Source organism: Rana temporaria, chromosome 8 (genome assembly GCF_905171775.1).
Source record: "Rana temporaria chromosome 8, aRanTem1.1, whole genome shotgun sequence".
In the NCBI taxonomy this organism is placed as follows: domain Eukaryota; kingdom Metazoa; phylum Chordata; class Amphibia; order Anura; family Ranidae; genus Rana; species Rana temporaria.
The window spans coordinates 177,909,788-177,931,120 of record NC_053496.1 but is presented as its reverse complement, the minus strand read 5'-3'; the positions used below and the strand labels follow the sequence as shown (position 1 = coordinate 177,931,120).

The following is a 21,333-nucleotide window of genomic DNA, read 5'->3' as shown; positions in this document are numbered from 1 at the left end:
GAAGAAGACAGACCGCGGCTACGGAAGAGGCAGATTACAAACTTCCGCATAGCAACAGGTATTTCGGGTGAGTATAATTTTTTATTTTTTTCACATTTTTTTTAAGGATTTTTGGGCAAATGTTTTTTTCCTGGGTGGAACGCCACTTTAATACTTTGAAGTGCAAAGGAGGGATCGGGGGTCTTTTAGATCCCTGGTCCCTCCATAAAGAGTACCTGTCACCACCTATTACTGTCACAGGGGATATTTACATTCCTTGGGACAGCAATGAAAGTGATCAAAATGTAAAAAAAAAAAAAAGAACACAATTTAATATTATAAAAATAAATAAGATTTTTTTTTTTAAAGCGCCCCCTCCCCGTGAGCTCGCGCAACAAAGAACACACATACGGAAGTAGCGCCCGCATATGAAAACGGTGTTCAAATCACACATGAGGTATCGCTGCGATCGTCAGAGCGAGAGCAATAATTCTAGCACTAGACCTCCTCTAACTCTAACCTGATAACCGTAAAAAAAGTTTAAAGCGTCGCCTATGGAGATTTTTTAGGTACCATAGTTTGTTGCCATTCCACAAGTGCGTACAATTATAAAGCGTGACATGTTTGGTATCTATTTACTCGACGTTACATCATCTTTCACATTATACCAAAAAAATTGGGCTAAGTCTCTTACGCCATCGTATCTTAGTTGCATATTTACGCTGGCCGTTAGGTGGCGCTTCCGGAGATTTACAAGTAGAATATGTAAATTAGGTAGATACGCCGATTCAGAAACGTCCGTCCGCCCGGCGCATTTCTTTACGTCGTTTACGTAAGGCTTTTTCCGGCATAAAGTTACCCCTGCTATATGAGGCGTAGCCAATGTTAAGTATGGACGTCGGGCCAGCGTCGAATTTTGCGTTGTTTTTGTCGTTTGCGTAAGTCGTTCGCGAATAGGGCTTTGTGTAAGTTACGTTCACGTCGAAACCAATGAGGCTTTGCGGCGTAATTTGGAGCATGCGCACTGGGATACGTCCACGGACAGCGCATGCGCCGTTAGTAAAAAACGTAATTTACGTGGGGTCACCATTCATTAACATACAACACGCCCACTGCCTGGATAATTTGTATTTTGCGGGCTTACGCCGGACCACATACGCTACGCCGCCATAACTTAGGGCGCAGGCTCTTTCTGAATACAGAACCTGCCTCACTAAGTTACGGCGGCGTAGCGTATCTGAGATACGATACGCCCGCACAAAGTTACGCCGGGCTTTCTGAATCCGGGCCCAAATGTCGGAAATAGGCTTAGTCAGGAAAGGGTTAATGAATAATGTCTACTACCACACTTCACTCAATAAAATGTGGTCCGTCATAATCCGTAATAATGCTCAACAGTAGATCTAAGTTTAGGGCTCCACATCCCCAAGGCATATAAATTATAACAATGCCAATTAAAATAATCTGTTAAAAAATCAATCAAAAAATAACTCAACACGTCAGTGCGCAAATTTTGGTCGTGTCATGTCTGCTGCTTTGAAAAAAAGGAAAAAAAATGGCATAAAAAAGAAGAAAGATGACTAAAAATGAACCAGCTGTGACTATTGCATAGAGACTTAAGGTTGATGTTACGTGTTAGCTTGGGGCTTAGGTGGGGCTAAATCTATATTTAATATTAATTAGCCGCAACAACCCCAATCTATCCACCCTTCCTTCATTGACATAAATGAGCGTTACGCCAAGAAGAGAAACAAAAGTTATAAGCCATTCTGAAACCCTTTATAGAGCTATTCAGTCGATATTTATGGACCAAAAAAATCAATCATATTGTCATGGGTGCTCTTTGTCCCATAACCACTATGGACTGATTGGAAAAAATTGTATGGGTATAATAATATCTGTTATTTGAAACAAATTAAAAAATATATATATATATTTTTCCCAAAACCAGGCTTATATGTATGAATGCATGTTAGTGTGGAAAAATCTCAGTACCTATCTCTCTCATCGTGATACCCTTATGCAGGTCACCCAGGAAATCAGAGCTAGTACACAATAACATGTATTAACTGTTGTCTATAAACGCATTAACATCCGTATCTATATTGAGACCATACGAAGTATAGCAACAGACCCTGTGGATCCATGTCATTTCTAACCTTGATATATATGTTGGTCTAGTTCTAAATCTTTGAGCTCCGGAATGCAAGTGGGAGCAATCAGAACAGAAATAGAACTTCAAAGTAGATAAACAATACAATTCACCCAAATCACACTGTGCAACTTCGTGCATTGAGGACATTGTTATTGAGGAACAGAGAGGGACCGTTCATATGGTGTACAGTATCTCCTCCTCATTTGTTGGGAACATGACGTTATATTGAGGAATGGAGATGGACCTTTCATATGGTGTACAGTATCTCCTCCTCATTTGTTGGGAACATGACGTTATATTGAGGAATGGAGATGGACCTTTCATATGATGTACAGTATCTCCTCCTCATTGGTTGGGAACATGACGTTATATTGAGGAATGGAGATGGACCTTTCATATGATGTACAGTATCTCCTCCTCATTGGTTGGGAACATGACGTTATATTGAGGAATGGAGATGGACCTTTCATATGGTGTACAGTATCTCCTCCTCATTTGTTGGGAACATGACGTTATATTAAGGAATGGAGATGGACCTTTCATATGATGTACAGTATCTCCTCCTCATTGGTTGGGAACATGACGTTATATTGAGGAATTGAGATGGAACTGTCATATGATGTACACAAGTGGTGGTCAGTTTGCTGGATGTAGGAGGCCTTACGTGTGGCCCCTAATATAATCAAAGGGTGGCACATAATATTCAGTGTATGTAAAGCTACAGAAATCTGTCGGACTGAACATATTACAGTAGATGGTCAGAGACTATAAGTATGGTGCAAATGAGGTCGGAGACTGAGGACATGCTGCAGGAGGCAGATACTGTGAATACCTTCCATGATAATTCTATTACAGTTTCTTTACAGGACATTGATGAGGTACATCGATGATGTTCTTACTGTAAGCAGTTGAGGTTTCTCAGTCTTTCCTGTACAGAAGGATAACATGTTCTCCATTTTGCACATGAGCAACACAGATTGCTTGAATTTAAATAGAAAAAAAATCTCTGTATACGGAAGGAGTGATTTGTTTTTAGAGCTCTGTGGATGAAGAATTGTCTGGTTCTAGATGACTCTGAAATATTGACTGGATGTTCTTCTTACGCTTACTAATTATTGTAGGAAAAATATTTTAGAATGTTGATCTGGTGAGCTATCTGATTGCCTTTTGGGATCAGGAAGGAATCTTTATAAAGAAGATTAGGCCAAGCTTTATATGGACATTCTACTGTCCTGGGGGTCAGCTGCTGCTTTGAAATTTTTATTTTTCTCTCGGGTGAATTCAGTAGATATAGACCTTTTCTCCTCTGATGTAACAATGTAAATACAAACTTTATACTCATGGAAGTAAAATAATAATGGGAACTGGTTCTATATTTAGTGTTTATTACTTACTTGTGTCCATATGTAGAGAAGATTCCTCCTGTTTACTTTCCATAATCGTCTCCCCCTCCTCCATAGACTGCTGATTTCCACTCACCAGCGTCTCTTCTTCTTCCTCTTTATCCTCAACTTTGATGTCTTTTAGTTCTTCACCCTAAACCCCAAAGATGATAGAATACTAAGAAAAACACAAAGAAAAATGTCCTCTCATAGCTTAGAATACATTTTTGGATCTACATGCTCAGTCCCACCTACTTGATGATGGTGGGGGATGGTGTGACCTTCCTGTGTGTAATTCCGGGAATACAGAGGACGGGGACATCTCTTTGGTGGGTTCCCATTACTGGATCCATCTGTAGGAAACACACACACTGACTGAATACATTGTGAATACATATTGTACTTATTGTTTCTATGTGTTTATCAGATAATGGGGGATCTAGGTGGACCCTCCGTACTGCTCTCTCCTTTACAATAAAGTCTCTTACCCGGTGATATGAGGTGTGGCTAAAATGACATCAATGTCATATGACCCAAAATCCTACTCACCTCTTCCTGATACAGACATCTCAAGTCTCCCGGGAGCTGCAGGAGCCTCCCGCATTTGGCAGCGGGCTCCCGGACTCCCACGAGTGCAGGCGATCTCCCGGCTGTGCCTGTCACTTAACCACCGACAGACAGAGCAGCTCGAACTGCCAAATGGAGTACAGCCGCTCTGTCTGTGGCCGAGTGACATGTGGATGCAAGGTGCTGCGAGCTGAGGCGGGGGGGGGGGGGGGGGGACAGCCCATACTGCTGTCCCCATTCTGCTTTGGCTGCTGCATAAGCAGGGGTACTTTCTTCCGGTCTGGTCATTTTAGCAGTGCGGAGGCAGTGACATTGTTATGAAGGGGCGTTGAGTGTGAGGGGTGACACCTGTGGGCAGCGGCATCGCACGATCCGCACACCCCACTGATCTAGATCTCTCTGCTCAGATGTTGGTACCCTGCCCCCCCAGCCTTCTGCACTGCAGCTCCTCCCACACTACGGTACACAGGATGGATGAGGGAGTCCGTGGTGGAACTTGCTGCTGTGCATATCCCACGCTGTTCTGAGGTTTGAACAGTGTACACATGGACATATGCTGGGGCACTATGGGAGGGGGGGACTATTAACACAAGTGGAGGGGGGTCTATACTGATGGAGAGGGGTGTATATGCTCAGTGGGTCTATGCTGATGGAGGGGGGTGTATATGCTGAGGGGGTCTATGCTGATGGGGGGGTGTATACGCTGAGGGGGTCTATGTTGATGGAGAGGGGCTGCACTGGGGGGCTCTATACTGATGGGGAGGTGTCTATGCTGCGGGATGGGGTCTGCACTGCGGGAGAGGGGTCTGCACTGAATTCGCTGACTGGGATGCCTCACCAGCCCCATTTCAGCCAGACCCCAGGACCAGCAGGCAGACCTTTGGCCCCAGCAGCTGGATCCCAGGACCAACAGCCCAGCTCCAGCAGCCAGATCCTTGGCCCCAGTAGCCGGACCCCAGGCTCCAGCAGCCCACCTTTAGCAGCCAGACCCCATGACCACCAGCCCAGCCCCTGTGTGATCAGGCTGCATGTCATGGGCACTGGTATAGCTGCATTTAATTGGAGGGGGGGCATTATTGGCGTGAAGCGTTACCTCCCTGAAGTGAGTTTTTGCAGGTTGGGGTGTCTGCTGATATACAGTATACAGGGGTCTTCTCTCTGGAAGGATAACAAACTGAGAATTATCTGGACTGTACTGGGATAAATATGGTCTAGTACGTATCTGGCCTCTAGATGGACAGTTGCATAAATGGCTCTATATTTAGGACGTATCTGGTATATAAACCAGAGGCTCTGGATGGACAGTTGGATTAATGGTTCCATATGTAGCGTGTAGCTATGTAAATATTACAATACTCTATATAAGTGTATATCAGCATCTTTTGGAGATAAAAGACATCACAGTGACTATGGAGGAAGAGGACGGACATGACGGGGGTTACTGGGTGTAAATATACGATAATATCTTATTACCTCCTCTGCTATTGGTTGCAGAAATATCTCCCTCCGCTTCCAGCATGCTTTCCACTCTCGAGAAACTTTCCGTCTGTAGGGGACATCACTTCCTGTCTGTAGATTACATTTCCTGTCTGTTGACATCACTTCCTGTTTGTATCTTCTATCACTTCCTGTCTCTGCATTCCATGGACAATAAGTGAGATCACCGCCTTGTGGAGAAAATATGCACTGCAGCCTATGTTTTTATAAACTTTGACAGATACTTCTTGATATTTTCTTTAGTTTTGGTGCTTAAAGTGGAACTTTAGTCAGAAAATAAGGTCCTTCTAGATCACCTCAGGCTGGCACCTTTTTAACGTGCAGCTATATAAAATATAAAAAATAAGTAGCGGCACCTCACCAGTTACCACAGCACACTCGTGAGGATGGTAATAAAAAGGGGCAGAGCAGGACACTCACACTACTGTGGGGGGTGAAAGAGGCAGAGGTACTGATGTGCAGATGAAGGGGGACAGATAAGGACAGGACTATACTGTGTAGGGGAAGAGGAGGACACTACTGTAAGGGGGCTTAAGGGAGGCAGAAGAGGACACTGATGGGAGGGGAAAAATTAAGGGGAGCAGAGGAGTACGCTGTGGGGGGTGATATGAAAGGGGGTAGAGAAGGATAGTGCTGTGGGGGGTATATGAAGGTGCACCATGTCACCACAACCTCTACCCACCTCCTGTACCATGCGTTCAGTCTCTGATCATCTCCTGTAACATGTGCTCAGTCTCTGACCATGTGCTTTGTCCTCAGTCCCTGACCATGTACTATGTACCTTCAGGTCTGGAATGGATTTTAAGGGGAACCCCGCACCAAAATTGAAAAAAAATAATGGCGTAGGGTCCCACCAAAATCCCTTCCAGGCCCTTCAGGTCTGGTATGGATTTTAAGTTGAACCCTGCGTCAAAACGTAAAAATGGTGTGGGGGGTCCCCCAAAACCCATACCAGACCCTTATCCAAGCAGGAAAAGGGGGGACGAGAGAGCGCCCCCCCCCCTCCTGAACTGTACCGGGCCAAATGCCCACAACATGGGGAGGGTGCTTTGGGATCCCACAACCCTTGCCTGGTGGTTGTGGGGGGTATTATCGGAATCTGGAAGCCCCTTTAACAAGGGGGGCCCCCAGATCTTGGCCCCCCTTAGTAAATGGGTATGGGGCTAAATTGTACTCCTACCCATTCACCAAAAATGTTAAAAAAATATATAAACGACAGCAGTTTTTGACAATTCCTTTATTTAGAAAAAAAGTGTTTTGCTTTGGTCCCACATTCCATGAATGGATTACGCTATTATATCATCCACAGTTAAACTTAATGGGATCATTTCGGATTTCTTCCTAGTAGCTAGGGGGGCACGCTAGGGATGTCCTCTGTCCCCTGGTTTATTTGCCCTACTTAGGCCTCGTACACACGACCGAACATGTCTGCTGAAACTGGTCCGCGGACCAGTTTCAGCGGACTGATCCGACCGTGTGTACGGCCTAGCAGGCAGGTTTTTCCAGCAGACAAGTTTTAAAGCATGCTTTAAAACTTGTCGGCTGGAAACCCGTCCGTCCGACATGTCCGCTGGTTAGTACACCTAACCAGCGGACAGATATCTCCCGCATGCGTCAAATGGATTCGACGCATGCGTGGAAGTATTTTACTTCCTGGTTTGGTGACGTGGCGGCGTCAACGTCACCACGCTGTCTGTCCGCGGGGATTTCGGTTTGATGGTGTGTACAGCCATCAGACCGAAATCTCCGAGCGGACATGTCCAATGAAAACAGTCCGCGCACAGTTTTCATCGGACATGTTCGATGGTGTGTACGGGGCCATAGACTTATGTGTGTCCTCCGGGGTGAAGGGGATTCAGGTGGGAGTGTTGGAGGAAAAAAACTTTGCTATATGCCGAGTATGTAGTAACCACTCGTTAGCCTCAGCTTTATCCATCTTAGATACCTTCTCTCAGTTTTCGGGTCTTAGGGTAAACTGGGGTAAGTCACAAATTTTACTGTTGCTCGTCCCATCTCCGACCCTGAGGGCCCCAATAGGCTGCCCTCTGCAGTGGGTTGATAAGGTAAAATATTTGGGCTTAACTATCTCACAGTCAATTTCGGATTTTATCCCTCTTAATGTTACTCTGATTGTACAAACTCCTACGCTACGCATGCAAGCCTGCGCAACCTACCGTTATTCCTGCTCGGTAGAATTAATCTGATGAAAATGAAATTTCTCCCAGTGTGGCCAATCTTTTCATGGCCCACTGGGAGCGAGACGTGATTTTCCATGACATGCCGCCCCAGCTCCTGTGCTACAGGAGATATATCGACGATTTGATTATGATCTGGGAGGGTGACATTTCCACTCTTCAGGAGTTTATGAATAGGCTTAATAATTATAACAGGAATATCATTCTTACCTGGAAAGTCTCCCATGAGCAGGTCACATTTCTAGATTTGGAAATTTTCAAAAGAGATTCCAGATTATTGACCAGAAATCATTTTAAAGTAACCGATCGGAATGGGTATATCCCACTTACTAGCTGCCATCACAAGTTATGGTTGTGTAATATTCCTAGAGGACAATTTGTCAGACTCCGTAGGAATTGTACCCTTGAGTCTGACTTCTTGTCACAGTCGCAGGAGTTGGCGACTAGGTTCGCCGCTAAAGGTTATTCTCGACCTTCCATTGCACAAGAGATTGAGAAGGTCAGGATTCTAGAAAGAAAAAACATTATAGCTGATAAGCCCCAACCTTTGGATAAGGAAAAGGGCAGCAACTCTAAAATGGTGTTGGATTACAACATCCAACATAAGAAATTTGAGAAAATTGTGGCCAAACATTGCCCAATTCTCAGGGGTGATAAAGTATTGGGCCCGGTTTTACCTGACCGACCTCAATTTATTTACAGGAAGGCCCCCTCTCTTAGGGACTGCTTGGTCCCTGGAGTCGGGGACCCACCTGTAGTGGCCCCACCCAAATTTTTCAATTTTCTTTCTGGTTTCTATGCGTGTGGACGCTGTGCGACTTGCAAACATGCGAAGGCCAACATTAAAAAGCGGAAATCCTTCTGTTCCACTGTTACACAGACTGAATACCCAATAAAAAAGTTAATTACATGTGCCACGGTGGGTGTTGTTTACATGCTCGAATGTGGATGTGGCCTCCAGTATGTGGGGCGCACCTCTTGTGCGCTGCATGTAAATGGTAGGTGAGCATATTAGCAACATTAAAGTGGTAGTTCATCCCCCCCCCGACACATTTTACCATCGAGACAGGCATTGTAGCGCGAGCTACAGTATGCCTGTCCCGATTTTTTTAACCCCGTACTCACCTTGTAGTCGTCCATCGTAGATTTCGGCTCCCGCGGGGAATGGGCGTGCCTATGGAGAGGGAGGATGATTGACGGCCGGCCCTGGCACGTCACTCTCTCCGAAGACAGCCTGAGTAGGTCTCGGCTCTTCACGGCGCCTGCGCACAGGCTATGCGCACGCGTCGTGAAGACCAAGCCTATTTCGGCTATTTCCGGAGAAGCGTGACGCGCCAGAGCCGGCCGTCAATCATCCTCCGTCTCCATAGGCACGCCCATTCCCCGGTATCTTCGATGGACGACTACAAGGTGAGTATGGGGCTAAAAAAAACGGGACAGGCATACTGTAGCTCGCGCTACAATGCCTGATTTTAAGGTAAAAGAAAAAAAAAATGTTTTTTTTCCCGTCGATAGGGTGAACCCCCGCTTTAAGAAAGGCATTAAAACTCAGTGTCTCTAAACATTTCAGGACTCATCATCAACGAGATCCAAAAAGCCTGAAATTTTGGGGGATAGAAAAAGTTTCTAGGCATGTCTAGGTGGACATTACATTCGACAACTTAGTCGTCGTGAATCTTATTGGATTTATGAGACCAAGGTGACCTCGCCAGCAGGATTAAATGTTAAGTTTGATTTGAATTGTTTTATTTCGAACAGGTGACTTCAGCATTTTATTATTTTTTAGTTTTGTGCAATTTATTTGCGATTTTCTTGCAATTTTTTTGCATTTTTTTGCTAATCTTATCTTTATTTTATTATGTCTGGTTTATATTATTGTATCATTACTGTTTTTTATGATACTTGTATTTTTGGTTTCAGAAAGGGTGATCGCGGCTGACGTTTTTTCTATATTGGTCCTTTCTTACATACCGTTATATTGTGATTTTCTCCACGGCTTCCGGGTTCTGATTCCCGCGGGACTGGGCGTTCCTATCCCTGGGTTAGATGATTGATGTCTGATGAAACAGTTCTCATGTCGCACAAGGCGCGTCACCAGATTTCCGTAAATAGCCGAGCTGCGAGTCGGCGCTATACGGCGCCTGCGCAGTCAGCCCTACACGGCGGGCGCAGGCCCCGTATAGCACTGACTCGCAGCTCGGCTATTTACGGAAATCTGGTGACGTGCTTTGTGCGACATGGGAACTGTTTCACCAGACGTCAATCATCTAACCCAGGGATAGGAACGCCCAGTCCCGCGGGAATCAGAACCCGGAAGCCGGGGAGAAAATCACAATATAACGGTATGTACGGCAAAAAAAAAAAAAAAAGACCTGCATACTGTAAATGTCGTTAGTATGCTGGATGTAATGTTAGATTTTTTTAGAAGTTATATTTGATATCAACAACTAGTAATAAAGGATAACTCTAAAGGGAGCGCTCCAGAAGTTTTCATAGCTCCAGGCTCCCAATATTCTATCTTAACAGTATCCCCATGCTTAGAAGGAGTAGAAGAAAGTGTTTTGAAGTGTAATTGTAAGTAAACCCATGGTGTGTGTGAGAAATAACTTTAAAAAAAAAATCTGAGCTGCAACGTTTATGCACTTTGAAATCCTGAAGGTGCTCCTTGGATTTTGGACCCCTCTATGCATCCAGACATATAAAAAGTCTCACACTTGTGGTATCTTCATGCTTGGAAGGAGTAGAAGAAAGTGTTTTGATGTGTAATCGTAAGTATACCCGAGCTGTGTGTGAGAAATAACTTTAAAAAAAAATCAGATTTTTTTTCATTTCTTTATTTTCCAAAAAGATCGTGGCAAAAACTTACAGCATCAAAAACCTCTGCATGCCTCTTACTAAATACCTTGGACTGTCATTTGGAGGTATTTGTACTGTCCTGGCATTTTAGAGCCTCAAGAATTCAGAACATCAGGATTGATTTGTTTTCAAATACAGTATATATACCATAGTTTGAAGACTTTATAACTTTCACACAGAGTAGATAATAGACACTGATTTGCTATTTTACCAAAGAAATGTAGAAGAATAAATGTTGCCATAAATTTATGAAGAAAGATTATTTATTTGCAATTATTTTATAAGAATAACTAAGAAAAATGTTTTTTATTCAAACCTTTCAGTCCTTTTTCCATTATATTGTATAGTAAAAGTGGTGAAGGAACACAACTAAAAGAAAGCTTTACACGTTTTTGATATAAAATTAATTTGGCATTTGGGTACAGTGTTTGATGACCAAGTAATTGTCAGTCAAAGTATCACAGTGCCGAAAACTAAATAATGGTCTTGACAGGAATGGGATTTAACATTGGGGTCTTCAAGTGGTTAACGAACAATAAAAACCAAGAATCTAAATCTTTATAATTGAAGATAATAAACAAAAAAAATGTATTATTTGATGGACCAATGAGAAGCCGGCTTCTTCAATAAAACATGAAAAGAACCATAATGTACAGAAACCGACATCAACCAATAAGAAGTGTTGTCCGTGTATTGTCATATCTGGCCATGTATTAGCACAGTTTAGTTGTATGGTGCGGTCTGTGTGAGTGCGGGACCGAGTCATCTCTGTATGTTTAGAGGATCATATTACTAGAATTCAATCCCTGCAGACTCAGATCTATCAAACCAAACCTGAAAAACATTCAATATATTCCGCCCCTCCCCCAACACACCACCGTTATCATGAGAAAGATCGTTATCTCATGTGAGTTCTCTGGTGATACACAAGGCTTCCCTTCTGAATGAAAGATTTCCCGCACTCTGAACATGAATATGGATGCTCACCCGTGTGAATTTTCTGGTGTTTAATAAGATCGCCTTTCCCAATGAAAGATTTCCCGCACTCTAAGCATGAATAAGGACGCTCACCTGTGTGACTTCTCTGGTGATACACAAGGCCAACTTTCGATATGAAAGATTTCCCACACTCTGAACATGAATGACCCTCACCCGTGTGAATTCTCTGGTGATACACAAGGCTTCCTTTCGACCTGAAAGATTTCCCGCACTCTGAACATGAATAAGGATGCTCATCTGTGTGAATTCTCTGATGTAGCACAAGGGGTCCTTTCTGTGAGAAAGATTTCCCGCACTCTGAACATGAATAGGGACGCTCACCCGTGTGAAGCTTCTTATGCATATCGAATGAATACTTCCATTTAAAACATTTCCCACACTCTGAGCATGCATAAGGACGCTCACCCGTGTGATCTCTCTGGTGTACAAGAAGTTTTGCTTTCACAATGAAACCTTTCCCGCACTCAGAACATGAATAGGGACGCTCCCCCGTATGAAGCATCTGGTGTTTAATAAGATCTTGCTTTCGAGTGAAACCTTTGCCACACTCTGAACATAAATAGAGTTGGTCACCCGTGTGAATTCTCTGGTGTGTAATAAGACTATTTTTCTCATTGAAACCTTTCCCGCACTCTGAACATGAAAAGGGTCGCACACCCGTGTGACTGCTCTGGTGTGAAATAAGACTTTGTTTCAAATTAAAACCTTTCCCGCACTCTGAACATGAATAAGGATGCTCACCTGTGTGGCTTCTTTTATGTATACGAAGTTTATTCTCCTCAGTGTAACATTTCCCGCACTCTGAACATGAGAAGGGACGCTCACCCGTGTGACTGTACTGGTGTGTAAAAAGACTTTGGTTGTCAGTGAAACATTTCCCACATTCTGAGCATGAAAAGTCACCTGTGTGACTTCTTTTGTGTTTTTGAAGGTTTCCTTTCTTAGTGTAACATTTCCCGCACTCTGAACATGAGAAGGGACGTTCACCTGTGTGAAGGTACTGATGTGCAAGAAGGTTTTGTTTACTAGTAAAACACTTCCTGCACTCTGAACATGAATGGGGGTGCTCCCCAGTGTGAAGCTTCTGGTGTCTACTAAGATTGTTTTTCAGAGTGAAACATTTCCCGCACTCTGAACATGAATAGGGACGCTCAGCAGTGTGACATTTCTTGTGTCTAAGAAGGTCTCTCTTTTTTGTGAAAAGTTTCCCACACACTGAACATGACAATGACCTCTCTTCTGTGTGATCTCCTTCCTGCCCTGAAGAAGATTCCTCGGGAATAGACGGATCTATTAAAGTATTTCTACTGTGAGATCTTAGAGTCCTGGTATGTGATTTATCAGAAGATTCCTTAGACGTATTCCGGACATTACGGTCATCTGCTGAGAAACAATTTTACAATAAATGTTAGAAGAATTGTTGGAATCTTGTATTCAGGAGTCATATATGTTGGTCTATTTCTAAATCTTTGAGCTCCGGAATACAAGTGGGAGAAATCAGAACAGAAATAGAAATTCAAAGTAGATAAACGATACAATTCACCCAAATCACACTGTGCGACTTTGTGCATTGAGGACATTGTTATTGAGGAACAGAGATGGACCTTTCATATGGCCTTCTCCATGTCTGTCTGTCCACCTGCAAGGTGATTAATGTGGCCAGTCTCTGGGTGGAAACCAAACCTGATTTAAGCCAGCCAAGCCTGCAATCTCAGTATCTCCTCCTCATTTGTTGGGAACATGACATTATATTGAGGAATGGAGATGGACCTTTCATATGATGTACACAAGTGGTGGTCAGTTTGCTGGATGTAGGAAGCCTTAATTGTGGCCCCTAATATAATCAAACAGTGGCACATAATATTCAGTGTATGTAAAGCTACAGAAATTTGTCGGACTGAACATATTACAGTAGATGGTCAGAGACTATAAGCATGGTGCAAATGAGGTCGGAGACTGAGGACATGCTGCAGTAGGCAGATACTGTGAATACCTTCCATGATAATTATATTACAGTTTTTTTACAAATCAGTCCTCTCAGATTGGTGTTCTTTACAGGACATTGATGAGGTACATCGATGATGTTCTTATTGTCAGCAGTTGAGGTTTCTCAGTCTTTCCTGTACAGAAGGATAAGATGTTCTCTATTTTGTACATGAGCAACACAGATTGCTTGAAATTAAGTACAAAAAAATCTCTGTATACGGAAGAGGTGATTTATTTTTAGAGCTCTGTGGATGAAGAATTGTCTGGTTCTAGATGACTCTGAAAAATTCACTGGATGTTCTTCTTATGATTACTAATAATTGTAGAAAAAATATTTTAGAATGTTGATCTGGTGAGCTATCTGATTGCCTTTTGGGATCAGGGAGGAATCTTTATAACCTAAAGAAGATTAGGCCGAGCTTTATATGGACATTCTACTGTCCTGGGGGTCAGCTGCTGCTTTGAGATTTTTCTTTTTCTCTTCAGTAGACATCGACCTTTTCTCCTCTGATGTAACAATGTAAAGGAAAACTTTATACTCATAAAAGTAAAATAAAAATGGGAACTGGTTCTATATTTAGTGTTTATTACTCACTTGTGTCTATATGTAGAGAAGATTCCTCCTGTTTACTTTCCGTAATCATCTCCCCCTCCTCCATAGACTGCTGATCTCCACTCACCAACCTCTCTTCTTCTTCCTCTTTATCCTCAACTTTGATATCTTTCCGTTCTTCATTCTAAATTCCAGAGATAATAAAATATAACATCTGGAAACACTGCTGCCAATAATAAGAGATGACATAAAAGAATGTTCTCCCATAGAATTATTTTCTAGTTCTTTGTGCCCAGCCCATCTACCTGATCTCCTGATCTCCCATTCTCTGTATATTGGAGATCTTCCTGTGTAGAATTGTGGGAATCCAGAGGACAACCCTCCTCCATAGACTGCTGATCTCCACTCACCAACCTCTCTTCTTCCTCTGCCTTAATCTCATCTTTGATGTCTTTTAGTTCTTCACCCTAAAACCAAAGATGATAGAATACTTGTATAAAAAGGAACTAGTCACAAAGAAGAATGTCCTCTCATAACTTAGAATACATTTTTGGATCTACATATTCAGCCCCACCTACCTGATGATGGTGAGGGATGGTGTGATCTTCCTGTGTGGAATCCCGGGAATACAGAGGACGGGGACATCTCTCTGGTGGGTTCCCATTACTGGATCCATCTGTAGGAAACACACACACTGACTGAATACATTGTTTCTATGTGTTTATCAGATGATGGGGGATCTAGGTGGATCCTCCGTACTGCTCTCTCATTTACAATAAAGTCTCCTCTTACCCGGTGATATGAAGTGCGGCTAAAATGACATCAATGTCATATGACCCAAAATCCTACTCACCTCTTCCTGATACAGACATCCCAATCATTTGGCAGCGGGCTCCCGGACTCCCACGAGTGCAGGGCGATCTCCCGGCTGTGCCTGTCACTTAACCACCGACAGACAGAGCAGCTGGAACTGCCAAATGGAGTACAGCCGCTCTGTCTGTGGCCGAGTGACATGTGGATGCAAGGTGCTGCGAGCTGCGGCGGGGGGGGGGGGGAAGAGGGTTCGGACAGCCCATACTGCTGTCCCCATTCTGCTTTGGCTGCTGCATAAGCAGGGGTACTTTCTTCCGGTCTGGTCATTTTAGCAGTGCGGAGGCAGTGACGTTGTTATGAAGGGGCGTTGAGTGTGAGGGGTGACACCTGTGGGCAGCGGGATCACATGATCCGCACACCCCACTGATCTAGATCTCTCTGCTCAGATGTTGGTACCCTGCCCCCCAGCCTTCTGCACTGCAGCTCCTCCCACACTACTGTACACAGGATGGATGAGGGAGTCCGTGGTGGAACTTGCTGCTGTGCATATGCCACGTAGTGTTGCTCACGAATATTCGCATTGCGAATATTCGTTACGAATATGGCATATTCGAATATTCGCGAATAACTCGAATTTCGCGGCCAATATTCGATATTCCGAATATTCATATTTTTTCAATTCTATTTTTAAAACAGATCACATCCTAGTGATCTCCATTGACGTCTAAAAGCATTGCTGGTATGATTAGAGACCCTGGGCCGAGTAGCTAAGCTGAGGCGATCCTTTTATGTTGCCGAATATTCGCAATCGCGAATATTCGATTTCCGAATATTCGCGAATACTTTCTCCGCCCTTCTTTTGCATCAGAGCCAATCAGAGTTCTCCTACCACAGTTGTCATAGGAGAGAGTGGAGTGTTTCTGTGCGTTTTTCCAGTGTATCACATCTTCAAAGAATTTTCCACCTTTTTTCCCGTGTCATCATCATTTGCATTTCACCTCTTTAATGAGAATAATAACTGTTTAACATAAAGACATTTAAGAGATGTCAACGTAAACGGTTTACTTGTATTTTCCAAATCTATGGTTATTCAATATTTATTAAACTAATCAATATACAAATTGGTCAAAGTAAACCCTCAAATCTATATAATAATGTACTTATTTTATTAATACCTTGTTAGTTGCAGGGTCCATTACGTAAAACCACACTTTTTCCAAAGGGCAGGTGAAATTGAATGTTTCAAAATTTCGCAATCAATTTCGCATTCGCATTAGCGAAATCTCGCAATCAGTTTCGCATTAGCGAAATTTCTTTTTTTGATAAAATATCACGAATATTCGATTTTAGCGAATATTTCACGAATATTCGGCTATATATTCGTGATATATCGCGAAATCGAATATGGCGTATTCCGCTCAACACTAATCCCACGCTGTTCTGAGGTTTGAACAGTGTACACATGGACATATGCTGGGGCACTATGGGAGGGGGGACTATTAGCACAAGTGGAGGGGGGTCTATACTGATGGAGAGGGGTGTATATGCTCAGTGGGTCTATGCTGATGGAGGGGGGTGTATATGCTGAGGGGGTCTATGCTGATGGGGGGGGTGTATACCCTGAGGGGGTCTATGTTGATGGAGGGGGGCTGCACTGGGGGGCTCTATACTGATGGGGAGGTGTCTATGCTGCGGGACAGGGTCTGCACTGCGGGAGAGGGGTCTGCACTGAATTCGCTGACTGGGATGCCTCACCAGCCCCATTTCAGCCAGACCCCAGGACCAGCAGGCAGACCTTTGGCCCCAGCAGCTGGATCCCAGGACCAACAGCCCAGCTCCAGCAGCCAGATCCTTGGCCCCAGTAGCCGGACCCCAGGCTCCAGCAGCCCACCTTTAGCAGCCAGACCCCAGGACCACCAGCCCAGCCCCTGTGTGATCAGGCTGCATGTCATGGGCACTGGTATAGCTGCATTTAATTGGAGGGGGGGCATTATTGGCGTGAAGCGTTACCTCCCTGAAGTGAGTTTTTGCAGGTTGGGGTGTCTGCTGATATACAGTATACAGGGGTCTTCTCTCTGGAAGGATAACAAACTGAGAATTATCTGGACTGTACTGGGATAAATATGGTCTAGTACGTATCTGGCCTCTAGATGGACAGTTGGATAAATGGCTCTATATTTAGGACGTATCTGGTCTATAAACCAGAGGCTCTGGATGGACAGTTGGATTAATGTTTCCATATGTAGCTATGTAAATATTACAATACTCTATATAAGTGTATATCAGCATCTTTTGGAGATAAAAGACATCACAGTGACTATGGAGGAAGAGGACGGACATGACGGGAGAGTTACTTGGTGTAAATATATGATAATATCTTATTACCTCCTCTGCTATCGGTTGCAGAAATATCTCCCTCCGCTTCCAGCATGCTTTCCACTCTCGAGAAACTTTGCGTCTGTAGGGGACATCACTTCCTGTCTGTAGATTACATTTCCTGTCTGTTGACATCACTTCCTGTTTATATCTGCTTTCACTTCCTGTCTCTGCATTGCACGCATCATAAGTGAGATCACCGCCTTGTGGAGAAAATACACACTGCAGCCTATGTTTTTATAAACTTTGACAGATACTTCTTGATATTTTCTTTAGCTTTGGTGCTTAAAGTGGAACTTTAGTCAGAAAATAAGGTCCTTCTAGATCACCTCAGGCTGGCACCTTTTTAACGTACAGCTATGTAAAATATAAAAAATAAGTAGCGGCACCTCACCAGTTACCACAGCACACTCGTGAGGATGGTAATAAAAAGGGGCAGAGCAGGACACTCACACTACTGTGGGGGGTGAAAGAGGCAGAGGATACTGATGTACAGATGAAGGGGGACAGATAAGGACAGGACTATACTGTGTAGGGGGAAGAGGAGGACACTACTTTAAGGGGGCTGAATGGAGGCAGAAGAGGACACTGATGGGAGGGGAAAAATTAAGGGGAGCAGAGGAGTACACTGCTGTGGGGGGTGATATGAAAGGGGGTAGAGAAGGATAGTGCTATGTTTGATGTTGTATGACATCATGATACCTGTTTGATGTTGTATGACATCCTTGAGACGCAGCTATTATTGTTTTGTTATTTGGGTATGCGCAATATTTATTTCTTTTTTTTTTGGTATATGAAGGTGCACCATGTCGCCACAACCTCTACCCACCTCCTGTACCATGTGTTCAGTCTCTGCTCATCTCCTGTAACATGTGCTCAGTCTCTGACCATGTGCTTTGTCCTCAGTCTCTGACCATGTACTATGTACCTTCAGGTCTGGAATGGATTTTAAGGGGAACCCTGCACCAAAATTTAAAAAAATAATGGCGTGGGGTCCCCCCAAAATCTCTTCCAGGCCCTTCAGGTCTGGTATGGATTTTAAGTTGAACCCCAAAACGTAAAAATGGCGTGGGGGGTCCCCCAAAACCCATACCAGACCCTTATCCAAGCAGGAAAAGGGGGGACGAGAGAGCGCCCCCCCCTCCTGAACTGTACCGGGCCACATGCCCACAACATGGGGGGGTTCTTGGGGATCCCACAACCCTTGCCCGGTGGTTGTGGGGGTATTATCGGAATCTGGAAGCCCCTTTAACAAGGGGGGCCCCCAGATCTTGGCCCCCCTTAGTAAATGAGTATGGGGCTAAATTGTACTTCTACCCATTCACCAAAAATGTTAAAAAAATATATAAACGACAGCAGTTTTTGACAATTCCTTTATTTAAAAAAAAAAGTGTTTTGCTTTGGTCCCACATTCCATGAATGGATTACGCTATTATATCATCCACAGTTAAACTTAATGGAATCATTTCGGATTTCTTCCTGGTAGCTAGGGGGGCACGCTAGGGATGTCCTCTGTCCCCTGGTTTATTTGCCCTACTTAGGCCTCGTACACACGACCGAACATGTCTGCTGAAACTGGTCCGCGGACCAGTTTCAGCGGACTGATCCGACCGTGTGTACGGCCTAGCAGACAGGTTTTTCCAGCAGACAAGTTTTAAAGCATGCTTTAAAACTTGTCGGCTGGAAACCCGTCCGTCCGACATGTCCGCTGGTTAGTACTTCCTGGTTTGGTGACGTGGCGGCGTCAACGTCACCGCCACGTCACCGCGCTGTCTGTCCGCGGGGATTTCGGTTTGATGGTGTGTACAGCCATCAGACCGAAATCTCCGAGCGGACATGTCCAATGAAAACGGTCCGCGGACCGTTTTCATCGGACATGTTCGATGGTGTGTACGGGGCCATAGACTTATGTGTGTCCTCTGGGGTGAAGGGGATTCAGGTGGGAGTGTTGGAGGAAAAAAACGTTGCTATATGCCGAGTATGTAGTAACCACTCGTTAGCCTCAGCTTTATCCATCTTAGATACCTTCTCTCAGTTTTCGGGTCTTAGGGTAAACTGGGGTAAGTCACAAATTTTACTGTTGCTCGTCCCATCTCCGACCCTGAGGGCCCCAATAGGCTGCTCACTGCAGTGGGTTGATAAGGTAAAATATTTGGGCTTAACTATCTCACAGTCAATTTCGGATTTTATCCCTCTTAAAGTTACTCTGAGGCCCCATACACACGAGAGGATTTATCCGCGGATACGGTCCACCGGACCGTTTCCGCGGATAAATCCTCTCGAGGATTTTGATCCGATGGAGTGTACTCACCATCGGATCGAAATCCGGGCCGAAATCCCATTGCGATGACGTGTCGCGCCGTCGCCGCAATGATGTCACGGCGACGTGCGCGACGCTGTCATATAAGGAATTCCACGCATGCGTCGAATCATTACGACACATGCGGGGGATTGATTCGGACCGATTGATCCGGTGAGTCTGTACAGACCAGCGGATCAATCCGTTGGGATGGATTCAAGCGGATAGATTTGAAAGCATGTCTTAAAATTTTTATCCGCTGGAAATCCATCCCAGGGGATAAAAATCCGCGGAAACAGATCCGCTGGATCGTACACACCAGGGGATCTATCCGCTGGAGCCGGTCCGCGGATCAATTCCAGCGGATGGATCCTCTCGTGTGTATGGGGCCTGATTGTACAAACTCCTACGCTACGCATGAAAGCCTGCGCAACCTACCGTTATTCCTGCTCGGTAGAATTAATCTGATGAAAATGAAATTTCTCCCAGTGTGGCCAATCTTTTCATGGCCCACTGGGAGCGAGACGTGATTTTCCATGACATGCCGCCCCAGCTCCTGTGCTACAGGAGATATATCGACGATTTGATTATGATCTGGGAGGGTGACATTTCCACTCTTCAGGAGTTTATGAATAGGCTTAATAATAATAACAGGAATATCATTCTTACCTGGAAAGTCTCCCATGAGCAGGTCACATTTCTAGATTTGGAAATTTTCAAAAGAGATTCCAGATTATTGACCAGAAATCATTTTAAAGTAACCGATCGGAATGGGTATATCCCGCTTACTAGCTGCCATCACAAGTTATGGTTGTGTAATATTCCTAGAAAACAATTTGTCAGACTCCGTAGCAATTGTACCCTTGAGTCTGACTTCTTGTCACAGTCGCAGGAGTTGGCGACTAGGTTCGCCTCTAAAGGTTATTCTCCACCTTCCAAGAAAAACCATTATAGCTGATAAGCCCCAACCTTTGGATAAGGAAAAGGGCAGCAACTATAAAATGGTGGAAAAAGGAGGAAACTAAAGCGCTAGCCAATACTATCAACGTGAGGAATAAAATTGTGAAAACAATAATATAGAAAAATTAATGCAGCTCAAATCTAAAATGTACTAACGATAAAGAAATTGAAATGAATAATGTTGAATGATGAGCGCAAAAAATTGGTAAATGGTGCATACACAAACAATATATATAAATATGAATAAGATCCCCTATAGGGGAATGAAACCAAATAGTGTATTAATTAAGTTCTAGAATGAAATTCCATAGCCACTCAAAACCGCTGTGACAGTGATGCAAACAAAAGTAAACCAAAGTGTCCTGTGTTGCAAAAAATGAATAAAAAATATATATGGTGTCCCACAATAGTCAGCAATGAACTTGTGCATCCAAATAAAAGTGTCAGACACAATCCCACCGGCAGCTGGGCTCACGGAGCGCTTACCTTCCTGATGTTTAAAAACAGCATGTAGATCCTCAGATGGAGATTCAACAACCAAAAAGTGTCCCTTTATGTCAAAAGTGATTTTAGATCAGAGACAGAGCTGTATAAACAGCGTGTAGTACGATCGGATCTCTGCTCTGCGGCCGCGAGCGGATGAAGTCACCAGCAATCCTCCTCTTCCTCACACGTATCGTAACGAACACACGTTACTTAATCATAGGGATTATTCC

The 21,333-nt window shown here is 44.0% G+C and overlaps 1 protein-coding gene across 5 annotated transcripts in view; it reads right to left on the bottom strand.

Annotated features, from left to right (window-relative positions):
- Nucleotides 1-21,333, bottom strand: part of LOC120910079 (zinc finger protein OZF-like) — a 35,089-nt gene that overhangs the window by 6,983 nt on the left and 6,773 nt on the right. For 2 of the 5 annotated variants that reach the window (XM_040321937.1, XM_040321938.1), the window contains exons 1-3: nt 14,748-14,782; nt 14,475-14,636; nt 14,212-14,353 (exon numbers count right to left, since the gene is read on the bottom strand). In XM_040321937.1, the coding sequence (XP_040177871.1) occupies nt 14,212-14,353; nt 14,475-14,558 (226 nt within the window). In that variant the 5' untranslated portion in view covers nt 14,559-14,636; nt 14,748-14,782. Of the gene's footprint in view, nt 1-3,528; nt 3,646-10,876; nt 13,014-14,211; nt 14,354-14,474; nt 14,637-14,747; nt 14,783-21,333 lie in introns of those variants that run through there. The other 3 variants (XM_040321940.1, XM_040321941.1, XM_040321936.1) reach the window with 2 other exon arrangements.